Source organism: Chiloscyllium punctatum, chromosome 6, assembly GCF_047496795.1.
Source record: "Chiloscyllium punctatum isolate Juve2018m chromosome 6, sChiPun1.3, whole genome shotgun sequence".
Classification (NCBI taxonomy): domain Eukaryota; kingdom Metazoa; phylum Chordata; class Chondrichthyes; order Orectolobiformes; family Hemiscylliidae; genus Chiloscyllium; species Chiloscyllium punctatum.
The window spans coordinates 48,793,299-48,811,503 of record NC_092744.1 but is presented as its reverse complement, the minus strand read 5'-3'; the positions used below and the strand labels follow the sequence as shown (position 1 = coordinate 48,811,503).

The 18,205-nt window shown below is 41.2% G+C and overlaps 1 protein-coding gene across 8 annotated transcripts in view; it reads left to right on the top strand.

Annotated features, from left to right (window-relative positions):
- Positions 1-18,205, top strand: part of LOC140478939 (inactive N-acetylated-alpha-linked acidic dipeptidase-like protein 2) — a 950,375-nt gene that overhangs the window by 715,636 nt on the left and 216,534 nt on the right. For all 8 annotated transcript variants that reach the window (XM_072572597.1, XM_072572592.1, XM_072572595.1 and 5 more), the window contains one exon: positions 17,923-18,054. In XM_072572597.1, the coding sequence (XP_072428698.1) occupies positions 17,923-18,054 (132 nt within the window). The remainder of the gene's footprint in view (positions 1-17,922; positions 18,055-18,205) is intronic.

The window sequence follows — 18,205 nt, the reverse complement described above, 5'->3', positions numbered from 1 at the left end:
TATATTGTCCCTGATTCTGACACTTCCAGAAGAATAATGACACTACTGCCCTGTGGACCATGAGCTTGGTTGGTGATGGATTCAAGGTCTCTTGTCATCCAACACTCTGTTCCTTGGACAGCGGAAGGCTGTGTTGGCACACTGGAGGAAATGTTGAATTCCATCCTCAATGTCTGACTTTGCTGAAAGGATGCTGCCAAGATAGGAGGATTGATTCCTTTTGTCCAGTAACTTCCCATGGATTTTGATAGTCAGGAGACAGTGGTGCACTGTGGGAGCATTTTGGGAGAAGACTTTAATTTTCATGATGTTTGATCAGCAGCCAATCGTCTCATATGCCTCAAAGTGTTGAGACTCTGCAATCTTCTTTATTCTTTGATGTAGTTGTGTGCTGACTACCCCATGGTCCTGGTGGAACAAGATCTTTGTAAAATATCAGGGATAGCCAACACAATTGCATGGACAAGGACTAATGGACAGACCTGTTGCTCCTAAACCAGAAAAGATGAAGCAGAAAGGGTACTCCATATTGATCAGCAACTGTATTTTCCTGCCATGAGGAGAGGTGGCACCCTCATTGTCAGATCCTCCCCTTGTGCTGTTATCATCCAAGCTCTGGGCTCTGGGACTCAATCGCTCTGCTGCTGTCACTGACTAGTTATACCACTTTCTGTGCTGCTCCCAACCCCAAAACTTCTCTCTCTTCCCTCATTGTGATAACTGGCAGAAAGCTCTGTCCTGCTTTTCACTTAGCCAATCATCTATCTGCTTCTCTGTAATGACACACTTCAAATTGGCTGTATCCATTGTACCCTAGCCATATCCTCTCTTCCTCTGTCACTATTATCTTGTAGCCGCTATACCACTTTAATCGAATTTGAAGCATCCAACAACTTAGAGATGAATAAAATTTAGACTTGAACAGGGGATTATTGTGGGGTCAGAGGTGGATATTAAAGGGTGTGAGCAATAAACATTACTTTATTACTCAACACATCTCACTATTTTGTAATTGTTACAATTGTTACAATTTCCCTTTGTTCCAACAGTGACAAACAGTGACAAATCCCTTGGCACCTTATATAAAATTAGGAAGATGATGAAAAAACATTGGATAAAATCAATGTCTTTTTTAAAAACAAAAGTTGCCTATGAAGACTTCTATTTTTGTTCATGGTAGTCATCAAAGGTTTTTTTTGTAAAAGTCAAATTGAATATTGATTATATTTTCTTGCCCTCAATTTCTTGCCTTGTGCAGAAACAGTTGCATTGTTATCTTTTCCTATCACAGTGCTGGAACTGCATGCATTACTGCAATATTAATTTTAACTTTACTTAAAAGACTGCGAATATTTCCTTTTGATTGAATTATAAAATGCAACATGGAGAGAGGCCATTTGATTTATATTTTGCCTGTGTTTGCTCTGCAAGAGTTACTTAATTAGTCCAACTCTCCCCATAGCCTTCCAAATATTCCCCTTGAAATATTTATCCACTTCCTTTTGTAAGTTAATGAATCTACCTCCAACACATTTTTGACCTAAACTTGGGCTTACTACAACTGGAGCTTCAGTTTTGAGTGTTGATATATAATTTTCAAATCCAAGGTTTTACGTCAGCAATAAAAAAGTCACTTTAATAATTAATGTTATATTGCAAACATGTATACAATACAAAACCAACAATAATTCAGCAAAATACTCTTAATCTTGCTTTACCACTGACCAGAATACCTAATATGGGTCTGTGAAAAGATTTAATTTAAAGATGAGTTCAAATATATTGTTAATGAATGCACTACTCCTTTCATAGATTGAATTAATTAACCATTCATTAATTCCATTGGTGCCAGCATTTCCATAAGTTAGCTAAGTGCTCTCTGTATATCTGTAGAAACAGCGAGTTATCCTGTAAAGAACTTTAGTCTGTGAAAAAGATCCTGGAAGAATGTAACAACAGCCATGAAAAAGATATTGGTGAGCATTACAATATAGCTGATCAATTCCAAAATACCTTTCCGTATGAATTACCTGTGAGTTCACGCCTAGTCAAGCACAGGTGCATCTACAAACAATACAGCAACAACAAGATGAAAGAAAGTGCACACCAAGTGAATCTCATGGCCAGAATGAAGATCAAAAATGTAGAAGTGCAAAGAGGTGAAAAGGAAAGTAAGATTGGCGAAGGGAGAGTATAAGAATAGAATGGCAGTCAACACTAAAGGCAAACAAAATTTCTTCTACTAGTGTGTAATCAGTAATAAGGTAGTAAGACACGGAGCACATCTTGTTAAGAACAAAGTTTATGACATATCCTTGGAAATGCGGTCAGGGACTGAGCCTTAATTTAGTACTTTGTATTGAACATACTAAGGAAGAGGTGTCTGACAAAATGCTTCCAGAAGGAGAGGTATGGATGGGGTGAAAATTAATAGACAGGGTGTACTTGTAAGGCTGACAATGCTTGGATTGAATAAGTCCCCTAGGGCAAAGGAAGAGCGTCACAACCGGTAATAATTTGAACTCATTGCCCGTGCAGATGGTGGAATCAGAGATGATCAATGATCATTCAATGAAATTAACTGGGCATTTGAAATAGATAACCTTGCAGGGCTGAGGGTGTAATGCATAAATGCATGCAGTATATGAAGCTAAATAAATTAGGTTAGGTGAATTGGCCATGCTAAGTTGCCCATAGTGTTAGGTACATTAGTCAGGGTAAATGTAGGAGAATAGGTCTGGGTGGGTTGCTCTTCAGAGGGTTCGTGTGGACTTGTTGGTCTGACGAGCCTGTTTCCATACTGTAGGAAATCTAATCTAATCTAAAATGAGCTTGTAGCACAGATTGAAATTGGCAGGTATGATGTTGTGGTATCACAGAGATGTGGCTGCAAGGGGATTAGGGCTGGGAACTAAATATCCAAGGTGTCCTATCAAAAGGACACGCCGATGGGCAGAGGGGGTGGGATCACCTTGTTAGTCAGAAATTAAAATAAATCAATAGCATGAAATGATTTGGAGTCGGAAGGTATAAATTCTGTATTGGGGTAGAGTTGAGGAACCGCAAAGGGAAAAAAAGACCCTGATGGGAGTTGTGTACAGCCCTCCTTACAGTAATCAAAATATGGGGCAGAAAATAAATCAGGAGCTTGAGGAGGCATATAAAAAAGGCATTATTACAACAGTCCTGGGGGATTCAGTATGCAGGTGCACTGAGAAAATTAGGTTACAGCAGATCCCAAGAAAAGGAAGTTTTGGAATGACCATGAGATTTTTTTTTATCAGCCATGATCAAATGGTGGAGTAGACGCAATGGCCAAATTCTGTTCCTTATTGTCTTCAAAGTTGCTGGAATAGAGCATGGGAATGGAACTTTTTGAATTATTCTCTGGATAACTCCATGAGCTGATTGGAATCATTTGTGTAATACATGACTTTATAACAATAGCCACTTGTTTTTGTATAATACCTTTAGCATAAAGCATTCCAAGGTGCTAGGCATTAGCATTATCAAACAAAATAATGACACAAAACCACATGGAGATATTCAGGCAAATAATGAGAAAATCTGGAGGCAGGAGCATTTAAGTCGAAGAAAGAATAATGGAGTTGATGGATTGTAAGGAAGGAATTCCAATGCTTACAACATAGGCACCCAAAGGTATGGTCACTAATTGTGCAGAATGTAAAACTGGATAAGCTTTTGAGGGGAGCATTAACAGAATGTAGATAACCTTAAAGGGTGGTGGAAGGGATTCCAGAGATAAGAATGTGAAAGCAAGAATGAAATATTAATGAAGCAAAATGTTGCTTGGCCAGCAAGCACAGATGAATGGGACTTGGTGCAAGTTCGGAAGAAGAGTTTTAGATAACTTAAAATTTATGGAGAGTAAAACCTCAAGTGTTGGCTAGGAATATGTTCGAGGTAACTAGAGGTAGCACTTCAAAAGCAGATGAATTGAGACAGGAGCAAGGTCGGCAATGTTACGGAGGTAAATATTAAGGCGTCTTGGATGGTATGGGTTTTGATCACTAACTCACTTCAGTATCAGGTATGACACTGAGGTTTAGAAATGTCTGATTCAGTCTCAGCTAGGATAGAGTCAGTGGCTAGGGAACAAAATTTGTGGTGATCTGAAGAGAATGATATTTAGTTGGAGGAAGCCTCTACTTCAAAGAAAATTATGGAAAGATAATCTCAGACTTCATTGATTTCTACAGAAAAAAAAATCCAATATTTTTCACTAAGTCTCAGCTAACAGTCAGTCTTAGGCTGATCCAACTAAAAATACTAGTGCTGTCTTTCTGCCATCAGTTCCATTACAAGACTTACAAGCCCTTCAATTGCTACTGATTTTCATTATCTGGCCTGACTTAACTCCAGTGCTATCCTGTCACAGGCACTGGGGAAGCGTGTTGAGAGAATTGCTCTTGCTAGAGTTTTAATAGCTAACCTGCCAAAATCTCATAACTTAGAGGCCAAAACTCAATTTGACAGAGATGGCTTTTGAGACTGGAGTAGATTTAATTCCTTAAGGGCTTCAATAGCTTTCCTGCTTGAAAATAGAATACTATATAAATTTTACAGTAGTTTATTATTTTAAGAACATTATGAATAGAGAAGTAGGCTCTGATCTTGTATTCGCTTTTCTTCTACATTGCAATGAACAGTTTAGAGCGGGGAAGAGATTTAAGTGAGTACATTTTGTACCAAGTAATTTCACAGCAGTTACATTAGAACAGTTCTGAAAATACTGAATATATCTTTGAAGATTCCAACCATAACTTAGGCTAGCTATTTGCTTTTCTTGCATCAAAGAGCTTTCCTGTTAACAATACCAGACCAGGACAAGGGCAGCAAATATGTGGAAGCACCATAATCTGTGACTTCCACTCCAATTAAGACACATGATAGCCTGGATTGTATGCAGCCCTGTTGAGACCCCCATGGGGATTACTGTGTACAGTTTTGCTTTGGAGGTGCCGGTGTTGGACTGGGGTATACAAAGTTAAAAATCACACAAACACCAGATTATAGTCCAACAGGTTTATTTGGAAGCACTAGCTTTTGGAGCGCTGCTCCTTCATCAGGAGTACTCCACAACTACCTGATGAAGGAGCAGGGCTCCAAAAGCTAGTCTTCCAAATAAACCTGTTGGACTGTAACCTGGCGTTGTGACCTTTAACTTTGTGTACAGTTTTGGTTTCCTTACCCAAGGAAAGTCACACATGCCACAAAGGGAATACAATCCAAGTTCATCAGAATAGTTCTGAAAAAGAGTTATTGGGCTCCAAATGTTAATTCGGTTTCTCTCTCCTCAAAATCAGTCAGACACGCTGAGTTTCTCCAGCACTTTTTGGTTTTCTTTCACCAGGCTAATCCCTGGGGGAATGACAGGGTGGTCTTATGAGGAGAGGTAAAAGAAACTGGTGGTTTCAAAAAATGAAAGGTGATATCATTGAAAGTTCGAAACATCTTACAGGGGATACATGCAATTAAAATGTTTCTCTGATTGATGAGTTGAGAACCAGTCGAAATAGCCTGAGAATAAGGGGCAAGCTACTTGAGGTTGCGATGAAAATGAACTTCTTCATTCAGATTGTGGCGAATCTTTGAGGGCTGTGGAAACTCAATCATTGAAAATAATCAAGACAGAAATTGATATTTTTCCCAGTAATAGTGACATCAAGTACTATGGGGCTATAGTGAGAAAATGTGGCAATGTGTCGCTGATCAACCACACTCTATTTGAATGATGGAACCTGATTGATGGACTGAATGGCCTCCTATTTCCAATGTTCCTATGATTTGCAGATAAACCTTGCTGACTTTTCCTTATGTTCAATGTTCAAAACTCATTTTTGTTGATGAACTGAAATCTGCAATTCTCTTCCCCTTTGTCCATTATCTGGGTAGTTTTCCTTTGAGCAGGTTGATGCAAATGTTCCTAGATCCGATTAGTGTACTGTTGATTTAAAAATAAGCAGAAACAGATTTTCATATATCTGAACAATGAGTTATATTTATTCACATAATAATCTTACCTGGAAAATCAATCTCAGAATTGTTACAGAGCAGAAGTCAACCAACTCTCCAAAGAAACAATTACCAAATGCATTCCTATCTTCTCTCTGTAACTTTATACATTCTTCCCCTTCAAAAATAGACTAATACTCTTTTCTAATGCCTCAATGGTACCTGCATTGGGCACACTCTCTCAGACAGTACATTCCAGATCCTAATTATATTGTGCAAACATTTTTTTTCTCTCTCTTTCTGCTTTTCTTGCCAATTACCTTGGAATCTGTGCCTTGTTGTTGACCATCCTCTGATGAATGGGAATAGCTTTTTTTCTAACCACCTGATTATTCTGTCATGATTTTAGGACTGGGACCTTCTCATTACATAAGCCTTGAGATTTAAGCATACACTCAATATCTGTTATGAATGCCATATGAAAAAAAAGACTATGCATTGTTAACTTGAATGGATTTAGAAAGAGAATGGTTCTGCAAAATTGACTGAGACATTTTAGGCACATTTTTCTTTGGATTCCGATCTTTTGGCCTTTGTTCAGGTACCAACCTTTAGAATGTTTGTGATCATGGCCCTGTCCAATTTTCAAGGATTTCAATAGCAACCAATATCTTGGGATTGTTTTCAAATTTTATACGTGGTTCTGTTTCTTAAACTGATCTTTTATGGACAGTGTATTTCCTTTATGATCTCTCTCTTGTTCTGCTCCCCTATTGTGACATCAATCACACAGCATACAGCCAAGAAAAATGAAGAAGGTAGTAAGCTTTCACAAACATTAAAATGAAACAGAATAATTTGTGGTTTTCCTGTCTTTGAAGGAGGGAGCTTTTTCCACTCTGGTATTGAAGTTCAGTTTAGTTCAAATTACTGCTGCAGGGTTTCTTCAGAGGAATTTCAGCAACTCATGCAGCCAGGTACTGGTGGCTGTTGTAATTGAAGATCAAATATAAGTGAACTCGGAGATTTGAAAACAGGCTAGAGGATACTTTTTAAAAGATTCTTTAAACCTTGCAGTTTTTGGAAGGCAAGATAGCAGACTTCCTTGATTGCTGTGGTACTGTTAGTATTGATTTGCAACACCCGAGAATTGGAATAATAGGATTATAGCATCAGAAAACCGTTTCAAACACAAATAATGGCCATTGATAAACAATAGAAGGCTTTCTGTAGTAAGATTTAGATACAATCACGTGGTCACAGCTGATTGATATTCAATGAGAGCTCAATGAAAATCTCTAGCACTTCTCTTGTGAATAAACAAACTTGATATCTTTGTTTTGTTCACGCAGAACTGAAATCAAAATATATAGCAGTCTTTTGTTACTTGTTTTTGTCTCTTTGGTCCCTGGTTTTGTCTCCCTTGACTACACTTCCTCACAACCTGCTCCTGTAAGGACTTCATTCCATTCTCTCAGTTTCTCCCTCTCTGTCACATCTGTCCCAATGGTTCCACCTTCCACAGGGATGCTTTGAAATGTCTTTCTTTCTCCTCAGCTGAGGGTTCCTGCACCACTGCCCGCGCCCCCCCACCCAAACCCTAAACCCCACCACCCCCTGACTGTGGTAGTCAGGCCCCTCAGCTGTGTCTCACTTCCTGTACCTGACCTCACCCTTTCCCCTTCTTCCAGAGCAACGTTCCTTTTGTTCTTACATTTCACCTCACTGGCCTCAGTATTCAAAGGATCATCATCCATTATCCATTATTTCCACCACCTATAGTAGGATGCCACCAACAAAGACATAATCCTTTCTCCTCTGTCGGCATTCTTCACGTGCTGTTCCCGCTGTCGCACCCAGGTTCACTCTTCCGTCCCTCTCAAAACCTCTTTACCTCACCCCTTGTCACCTTCCCATACAACTGTAGAATGTATAACATCTTCCCCTTTACCCTATCTGTCCTCACTGTCCAAGACCTCAGACACATTGAAGTAAAGCAAAGATTTGCGTATGCTTTTACCAGGTAAAAACAATGACTGCAGATGCTGGAAACCAGATTATGGATTAGTGGTGCTGGAAGAGCACAGCAGTTCAGGCAGCATCTAAGTAGCTTCGAAATCGACGTTTCGGGCAAAAGCCCTTCCTGATGAAGGGCTTTTGCCCGAAACGTCGATTTCGAAGCTACATGGATGCTGCCTGAACTGCTGTACTCTTCCAGCACCACTAATCCAGAATATGCTTTTACCAATCTAGTCTACTAGATTAGGCATTACATGGTCTCCACCTCCTTCATTTCAGCCTTCTTTCAGGGGTTCCCAATACAGTCAATCAAGGCAAACTCTGATATCAATCCAGGCCCTGCTTGGGATAGTCTGAAACAGGATCCTCCTCTCATAAGCGGTGAGGACATGAATGATGGACAACACACAACTTGGCTTGAGTCTTTCTGTCCTATTGCAGCTTTTTTCCCCATGTAGAAACGAAACAACAAGGTGCTCAACTATTATTGTTGGCACATGTTAGGGACATGCCATTAGCAAGTACGTGGGCAGTATAGAGGGCATGCACGGTCAGTGGTGTTGGTATTGGAGTAGGTGAGAAAGAGAGTGGTAGAGCATTAGGTTTCGAGGAGGATGGGTATGGTAACAGATTGTGAATGTGAGGTATTGGAGAGAAAATGGTGACACTCAAGTGAGCAGAGTGGGGAAGGACCTAGACCTCCTACAGTACTGGACATTCTTCCAGAAAATTGAGTATGCTTGAATCCAGTTGGCAATGTTGGATTGGCTAGCATGGTTTGATGTCATTGCCTCCATTGCTGGTCATGAGGGAGGAAAATGGGCCACCTCAGCACAACCCCATCCAGCAGGACCTCCAGGACCCTGCCCACACAGCACACACTGAATTCCTCCTGTCTGCCATTACCAGGGCAAGTGTCACCAACTATTCAGGGCCTCTCCAGATTGACAGTGTTTGTACAAGTTCATAATTAATTTGTAAAGATGGCTTGAACATGGGGGATATGCTATTGAATTCTGATATGTTAGTTGAGTGGTAAGTTGGGAATGGCCCATGATAAGATGAGGCAGAAATCAGATGTATAAATGACGTAGTATGCAATTAGTGAGGTGAGATTGATAAGATAGGGTGAAAGAATTTGCTTGAACTTGCTTTGAGAAACCCTCCAAAAACTGTCATGCATCTTGGACTAAGCCAAAAGTGCAAAATATTCAGCCCTCTTTCTCTCTCTCCCTAGATACTGTCAGACCTGTTGAGTTTCTTCAGCACTTTCTGTTTTTTTATTTCAAATCTCCAGTATCTACAATACTTCACTTTTATTATTTTCTCTTTGGTTTGGAGTAAGCTTTGATGAGCAGTGAAATTCTAGAAGTGTGCTATTGATGCATGTTCATTCAATGGGAAAGAAACCCTGTCCATTCTAGTTTACTTTGGAACTTCCCAGAAAATGTGTTGAATGTTTAAGCTGCATAAGTATTATTTTTGTGCACGTCAGGTTCCTTTTTTAAAAAAAAATCCAGACTTTGTTTTAGAAAATGCAACATCTCTAAGCCTGTACTGGGCTGACTGTGTTTATATTACAGATTTATGTACTTGCTTTGTCCAGTTCCAGCTGGCATGTTTGCTGTTCCTTCAATCATGATTTATCACTATTTGATAAAGTAAAACTGAATGTAGATTTGCTCGCTGACTTGGAAGGTTCATTTTCAGACTTTTCATCGCCATACTAGGTAACAGCATCAGTAAGCCTCCAGATGAAGCACTAGTGACATAGCCGGCTTTGTATTTATGTGTTTAGAGCTGAAAATGTGTTGCTGGAAAAGCGCAGCAGGTCAGGCAGCATCCAAGGAGCAGGAGAATCGATGTTTCGGGCATCAGCCCTTCTTCAGGAATGAGGAAAGTGTGTCCAGCAGGCTAAGATAAAAGGTAGGGAGGAGGGACTTGGGGGAGGGGCGTTGGAAATGCGATAGGTGGAGGGAGGTTAAGGTGAGGGTGATAGGCCGGAGTGGGGTGGGGGCGGAGAGGTCAGGAAGAAGATTGCAGGTTAGGAAGGCGGTGCTGAGTTCGAGGGATTTGACTGAGACAAGGTGGGGGGAGGGGAAATGAAAAAACTGGAAAAATCTGAGTTCATCCCTTGTGGTTGGGGGGTTCCCAGGTGGAAGATGAGGAGCTTTTCCTCCAACCGTCGTGTTGCCATGGTCTGGCGATGGAGGAGTCCAAGGACCTGCTTGTCCTTGGTGGAGTGGGAGGGGGAGTTGAAGTGTTGGGCTACGGGGTGGTTGGGTTGGTTGGTCCAGGTGTCCCAGAGGTGTTCTCTGAAACATTCCGCAAGTAGGCGGCCTGTCTCCCCAATATAGAGGAGGCCACATTGGGTGCAGCGAATGCAATACATGATGTGTGTGGAGGTGCAGGTGAATTTGTGGCGGATATGGAAGTGTCCCTTGGGACCTTGGGGGGAGGTGTGGGCGCAAGTTTTGCATTTCTTGCGGTTGCAGGGGAAGGTGCCGGGAGTGGAGGTTGGGTTGGTAGGGTGTGTGGACCTGACGAGGGAGTCACGGAGGGAGTGGTCTTTTCGGAACGCTGATAGGGGAGGGGAAGAAAATATGTCCCTGGTGGTGGGGTCCGTTTGGAGGTGGCGGAAATGACGGCGGATGATACGTTGGACATGGAGGTTGGTGGGGTGGTAGGTGAGGACCAGTGGGGTTCTGTCCTGGTGGCGGTTGGAGGGGCGGGGCTCAAGGGCGGAGGAGCGGGAAGTGAAAGAGATGCGGTGGAGGGCATCATCGACTACGTCTGGGGGGAAATTGCAGTCCTTGAAGAAGGAGGCCATCAGGGTGGTACAGTTTTGGAACTGGTCCTCCTGGGAGCAGATGTGGCAGAGACGAAGGAATTGGGAATATATGGGATGGCGTTTTTACAGGGGGCAGGGTGGGAGGAGGTGTAGTCTAGGTACCTGTGGGAGCCGGTCGGTTTATAGTAAATGTCCGTGTCGATTCGGTCGCCCGAGATGGAAATGGAAAGGTCTAGGAAGGAGAGGAAGGAGTCTGAGATGGTCCAGGTGAATTTGAGGTCGGGGCGGAAAGTGTTGGTAAAGTGGATGAACTGTTCAACCTCCTCGTGGGAGCACGAGGCAGCGCCGATATAGACATCGATGTGGCGGAGGAAAAGGTAGGGGGTGGGGCCAGTGTAGCTGTGGAAGATGGACTGTTCCACATATCCTACGAAGAGGCAGGCATAGCTGGGGCCCATGCGGGTGCCCATGGCTACTCATTTGGTTTGGAGGAAGTGGGAGGATTGGAAAGAGAAGGCTGAGACAATGGGTCGGCCGGGGCAGTCAGATTTGTGGATTTTGGGCAGGAGGTAGAAACGGGCAGTGCGGGGTTGTGGGACTGTGAGGTTGGAGGCGGTGGATGGATGTGTTTAGGCTTCCTTTGGGGAAAATGTCTGCATGGGTTTCCTCCTGGTGCTCCGGTTTCCTCCCACAGTCCAAAAATGTGCAGGTTAGGTGAATTGGCTATGCTAAATTACCCGTAGTGTTAGGTAAAGGGGTAAATGTAGGGGAATGGGTCTGGGTGGGTTGCGCTTCGGCAGGTCAGTGTGGACTTTTTGGGCAGAAGGGCCTGTTTCCACACTGTAAGTAATCTAATCTAATCTAAAATACCTTGCAAGAATTGTAACAAACACTACATTGAAAACTAGCCACCAGGATACTTGAACATCAACTAACCACCAAAAGACATGACCCACGCTCACTCGTATCCTTACATACGGATGAGGAAGGACACCACTTCGACTGGGACAACTCATCCATCCTAGGACAAGCCAAACAGAGAAAAACACATGAGTATTCCTAGAAGCATGGCCTTCCAATCTGAACTCTATCAACAAACACATTGACTTGGATCCCATTTACCACCCACTGAGAAAAAGAACAGGAAATGACATCACAGGAAATGACATCACCAACCCAAGAAAACCCAAACACATAACTAGGAAGTGGGCCATGCCACCAATGCTTCATCTGGAGGCTCACTGATGATGGTACCTCATATGGTGACAAAATGTCTGAAATTGATCCTTCCAGCTCAGCGAGCAAACCTATTCCAGAACCTCAACCAGAGCTATAAATCTTCTCAAAACTCCCTAAATCAAAACTGCAGTCAATCAGGTCCAGTTGTGAAGCATGTTTTTGCATGGAAACATTTGATGCTATTAGTTTTTGACTTTAAGAATGTGAGCTAAAAAGAATCTTAGATGTGTATGTAGTCACAGGAGGAATGCTTATACCAAAATGCATTGTTTCAAGCTAAGGAAGCACTTAGATATTTATTAGAAGAAAGAAACTTATTGTATCATGTTTATGAACAGCAAATAATATCTTTTACCAATGAAATGAAATCTAAATAATTGGACTGAAATTATGTATTGGTCACAATTATTATTAATTACTGTGCGTGTTCAGTAATTTTATGCATTGCATTACACACAGTCACAAATAAAGCTGTAAAAAGTTACAGTAGGGGTGAGACATTAGTAAAGATATGAGAAGGTGGTACCTTTTGTGAAAATCACTGATGACTCAGAAAAATGCCACAGTGATGATTGAGTGTTAATCAGAATATTTTATTCCAACAGATTAAGTAACATGATTTTCACATTTCTGTGAAAATTTATGTTTATTCATTCCACTTGATTCACAGGAATGTTGGTCTCCACACATTTCTTGTATGTAATTAAAAAGCTAAATTAATACTTCTCCCCAAAGGCGGGATGTTGCCTCCTCAGTGTCAAGGTCAAGGATGTCACTGAGCAGTTGTAGGGCGTTCGTTTTGGGGAAGGTGATCATCCACCAGTCATGGTGCACATTGGTAGCAAAACTTATGTCGGGGATGTGATCCACAATTTACTGTTCTGGGTTGAAAGTTAGAAAGCAGAGTTCAGAATTAGCAATATCTCAGTTACTTCCAGTACCATGTGCGAGTGCAGAAATAGGAAGATGACATGAATGAATGTGTGGAAATTCTGGAAGAGCACAGCTTTAGATTTCTAAACTACAGGTGCAGAAATGGCACAAACCAGGAGGTTTGCACTTGAATAGAACCAGGACTGATCATCTTGCTGGACATTTTGAGAGTACTGTCAGGAAGGGTTTACACCAAATTAGCTGTGCTGTGGGAACTGGGAGAGAATACCAGGGTGCACAAAATACTTGGAGAGATAGATGGCACTGAGAAAAGAGAAAGTAAATTAAGAGATAGAATAAGGAGGAAACTAAAGCATTCTAGATCATGATTGCAGTGCGTCTATGCAAATGCATTGAACAAGACTGGTGAGATACTGGTGCGCATTATTACATGGACTTGTGATGTTGTAGCTTTAAAAAAGACCTAGCTCAAGGTAAAACAGTACCAAGTGTAAAATATTCCTCAATGCAAAGTGTTAAATAAAGATAGGAAAGCTAGAAAAGGAGGAGCGAATTATGACACTGAAGAAAGAGAATATCCAGAAATTCAAGGACAGAATTATTTTGGTCAGACCTAAGAAACACAAAGGGTGCAATGGCATAGCTCTGTGTAATCTATAGTCTATCCATGAATGGGAAGGATGTAGAAGAACATACTATCAGCAAATTACAGAGAGATGCAAACATTATGAAATAGTTACAAAAAGAGACATTAAACTTCTAGGTACAAGAATTTTGGCTGGAATTAATGATTACTTGGACAAATGTGGATAACCTTGGCGCTGCAACTATCGGAATTTAAAAGAATGAGAGATATCCTATTGAAACATAGAGGTTTCTTAGAAGACTTGACAAGATTAGAAAGGTTGTGTCCCCTTGTGGGAGGGTCTAGGCCCAGAGCACATAGAGTCAGAGTCATAGAGTCCAAGAAATGTACAGCACGGAAACAAACACTTTGGTCCAACTCGTCCATACTGACTCGTCCATATCCTACATTAATCTAATCCCGTATGCCAACATTTGGCCCATATCCCTGTAAACTCTTCCTAATCATATACCCATCCAAATGCCTTTAAACGTTGTAATTGTACCAGACCCCACCACTTCCTCTGACAGCTCATTCCATACAGGCACCAACCTCTGTGTGAAAAAGTTGCCCCTTAGGTCCCTTTCATATCTTTCCCCTCTCACCATAAATATATGCTCTCTAGTTCTGGGTGTTAAGGAGCAGAGAGACCTGAATGTCCATAACTCATTAAAGGTGACAGGAAAGGTGGTGAATGGATAATAAAGCATACAGGATCAAAGGCTTTATTAGTAGGGGTATAGAGTACAAAGCTGAATTTGTATTAAGACAATGGTTAGACCTCAGCTTGAGTATTGGGTAGAGCTTCGTGCACCATCCTTCAGGACGAATATGTATCCATTAAGTTTGGAAATGATTGAAACTGTTCAGTTTAGATTTATACCAGCCAGGCAAGTGAGAAGTTGTGAACATTTGCTTTCATCTGACCTGGAATTGCAATGTGAAAGGGTAGTGTTGTTCTAATCCATCTAACCAGTCATTATTGGACAGAATGCAGAACCGGTTTATGAGATTGGTTCCAGTGATGAGAATTTTCAGTAATGAGGATAGTTGATATGTTTTTGATTTGAAGAGAAGGCTGAAAGAAGATTTGATAAAAGGTTTTGAAATCATGAGAGGTCCAGATAGGACAGACAGAGAGAAACTGTTCCCACTTATGAAGGGATTGAGAACAAGGTGTCACTGTTGAAAATGATTTGCAAAAGTAGAACTTGTTGTATAACATGTATTTCACACAGTTGGAAGGATTTAGCATCCATGCAACGTTATAAAGGGAAAGCTGAGTAACCTGAATGTTTGGAGTTTGAGGCATGCATGGGCTCCCAATGGAAATATTTTGTATTTGAGGTGGAAGATGTATTAAAATTAATGTGATTAGATTAGATTCCCAACAGTATGGAAATGTTACTATGTATTAGTGAATGGAGAACCAAGCTGACATGTGCAGAAGTTCAGTTGTTCGAACACTTGGGGAAAGGTTGAATGTTGCTGTTATCTAAGAGTAGTGTCTGAATGTCTGGGAAAGTGAGGTCTTGAGAACAATTTAGGTGAGAAATAACTGAGGCTTGGGAAAGAGAAGGCTTGTTATAAACAGCTGTCTGCACTGTTTTAGAGTATGATCAATATTTGTGCAAAAATCTATACATTCAAACAGGAAATGTGCTTTGTGCCATGTTGGCTCACGACTTTATCACTTAGCCTTGCTTCAGAAACATTTTCAATGAATTGCCTATATAAGGTACATGTTCCTTTTCTGAGAGTAAGTATTATGTGAACACATCTAAACAAATGTTTTCTTTCAATCCCACAACAATTGTGAAGTGCAAGTCCGGTTTATGGGCAATATGTATCCATTAAGTTTGGAAATGATTGAAACTGTTCAGTTTAGATTTATACCAGCCAGGCAAGTGAGAAGTTGTGAACATTTGCTTTCACCTGACCTGGAATTGCAATGTGAAAGGGTAGTGTTGTTCTAATCCATCTAACCAGTCTTTATACCCAGTTTTGTGGAGAGGGAAACAGTGTTAACATGTTGGGTCAATGACCTTTCATCAAAATATTCTGGTGTTCACACATTATTTATTGCTGAGTTACTGGTCAGAGAACTGTTTCATGGAAGTTTGGACATGTATAGCCTTCATCTCCTCCTCTTCCCTTTTACTGCAGTTTGTCCTGCTCTTCATTGCCTCTGTTTTCTCTCTGCTGTACTCTAATATCTGAGTCTAATGCCTACTTTAACATGCATATCTTGAAGTAACCATTCTCTATAGAAGCTTCGGAGTCAGCGAGGAGTGTTAAGCAGTTTCCACACCATTTCCTGTAAACGTTGCTAACTTGGAACAACTGTAAAAAGCACCAGACACTTGCAGAATCATAAGCAAAAGCCAGAATAGATCAACCAACTTGTAAGTTAGGGCTCCCCACAGTGATGGTTGGGACTCCAAGTCGAGTCGTGAGCTGAAACTTTGCAAGCTCTAAAACTGCAACATCCAACATGGCAACGTGGCAGAGTAATTAGAGCTGTACACCTGTTCTAACAGGCAGGCCTCCGTTTTTGCAGGCCTCCCACCTCCACAGGCCTCATTAAGGGATCACAGCCTTGAAATAGAATCACAAGGAAAATGTTTGGGAAGCACAGATATGAGGAATTGACTATCCTTTTAAATGATATTAACAGGGAGGTCCATTTTGCTGCTGTTCACATAGTAGGCTGTGCAATTTTAAGAGAAGGTCTTGGCTGGAGCATTGAAGCTGCAAAATGGCACCATTGGCATAGATCACACAAATAAAGGTTTGTTTATACAGCTTGCAGTAGTTTTTACTGATGTTCACTTTGTTCACTAACACCTGCACTAATATAGATTCCGGTGCAATGCACACATCACGTGGACACCATTTTGGAACTTTAAGCACTCCTAAAGCCAAAAAAAGCAATCGAGGGAGAAAATAAAATATGAGAGTCAGCTACTTAGTAATATAAAAGAACATTGCAAGAGTTCATTTAGATATATAAAAGGTAAGAGAGATTCTGTTTTAGTGGTGCTGGAAGAGCACAGCAGTTCAGGCAGCATCCGAGGAGCAGTAATATCAACGTTTCGGGAAAAGCCCTTCATCAGGAATAAAGGCAGAGAGCCTGAAGTGTGGAGAGATAAGCTAGAGGAGGTTGGGGGTGGGGAGAAAGTAGCATAGAGTACAATAAGTGAGTGGGGGAGGGGATGAAGGTGATAGATTAGGGTGGAGTGGATTGGTGGAAAAGGAGATAGGCAGGTAGGACAAGTCATGGGGACAGTGCTGAGCTGGAAGTTTGGAAACTTCCTTGGTTAATTGTCTGACCTTGGTTAATGATCAGATTTTTAAGTCCATATTAAAGATGAGTTGGTGGAGTAGTTGAAAGTGGATGGTAAGATTGTTGCTAAGTTTGCTGGTGACACAAAGATAGATGGAGGGGCAGACAGTGTTAAGGAAGCAGGGAGGGTGCAGAAGAACTTGGACAGGCTGAGAATGGGCAAAGAAATGGCAGATGGAATGCAATGTGGGGAAGGTATGAGGTTAAGCTCTTTGATAAGAAGAATAAAGGTGTAGACTATTTTCTAAATGGAGAAAAGCTTTGGAAATCTGAAGTCCCAGTTCAGGATTCTCTTAAGGTTAACATGCATGTTTGGTTGGCAGTTAGACAAATGCAATGCTAGCATTTGTTTCAAGAGTGCTAGAATCCAAGAGCAGGGATGTAATGCTGAGGCTGTATTAGACTGCATTTGAAATATTGTGAGCAGTCTTGGACCCTATATCTTAGGAAGGCTCTGCTGGTGTTGGAGGAGGTCCAGAGGTAGTTTACAAGAGTGATCCTGGGGATAAAAGGCTTGTCATATGAGGTTCGGTTGATGACCCTTGGTCTGTACTCTATGGAGTTTAGAAAGATGAAGGGGATCTGCTTGAAACTTAGAAAATTTTGAGAGAGCTGCATAGAGTGGATATGAAGAAGATGTTTTTACTACTAGTAGACAAAATAACCCAATGACCCAGCTTCAGGGTGAAGGGACAACCCTTTCGAACTAAGATGAGGAGGTATTTTTTCAGCCAGAGAGTTGTGACTCTGTGGAACTCATTACCACAGAGGACTGTGGAGAACAAGTCATTGAGTATCTGTAAGACAGAGACAGTTAATTCTTCATTGGTAAGGGCATCAAGAGTTATGGGGAGGAGGCAGGAAAATCAAGTTGAGAAACATGTTAGTCATGATCAAATGGCAGAGTGGCCTAATTCTTATGGAGTATAAATAAGTCTGATAGGTAATACATGAAAATAAGTATTGAAAAATAAACTGGTTAGTTTCCTTATTAATTGGTTGTAATACAGCAAGCATGTTACTATTTTTCAGGAGATGAAACATGTTCTACAAAGTAATGCTGTGGCCTATGTTAACCTATTCAAACCTGTTATGGGAAATGGAACCCTGAACACTGTGGTGTCACCTTCTCTTCGACAACTAGCAACAGATGTTATGAACAAGGTATGTCCTTTTATCAGGTGACCGAAATGCTGTGTATTGCGAAACTAAACATTTGATGCTTTCGGGAGGGTTGGTCAAACTGATAGACGTTGCATTAAAAAATAATAGCTTTTGTGGTTGTCACCGGCTGGCCAGCATTTATTTCCTGTCC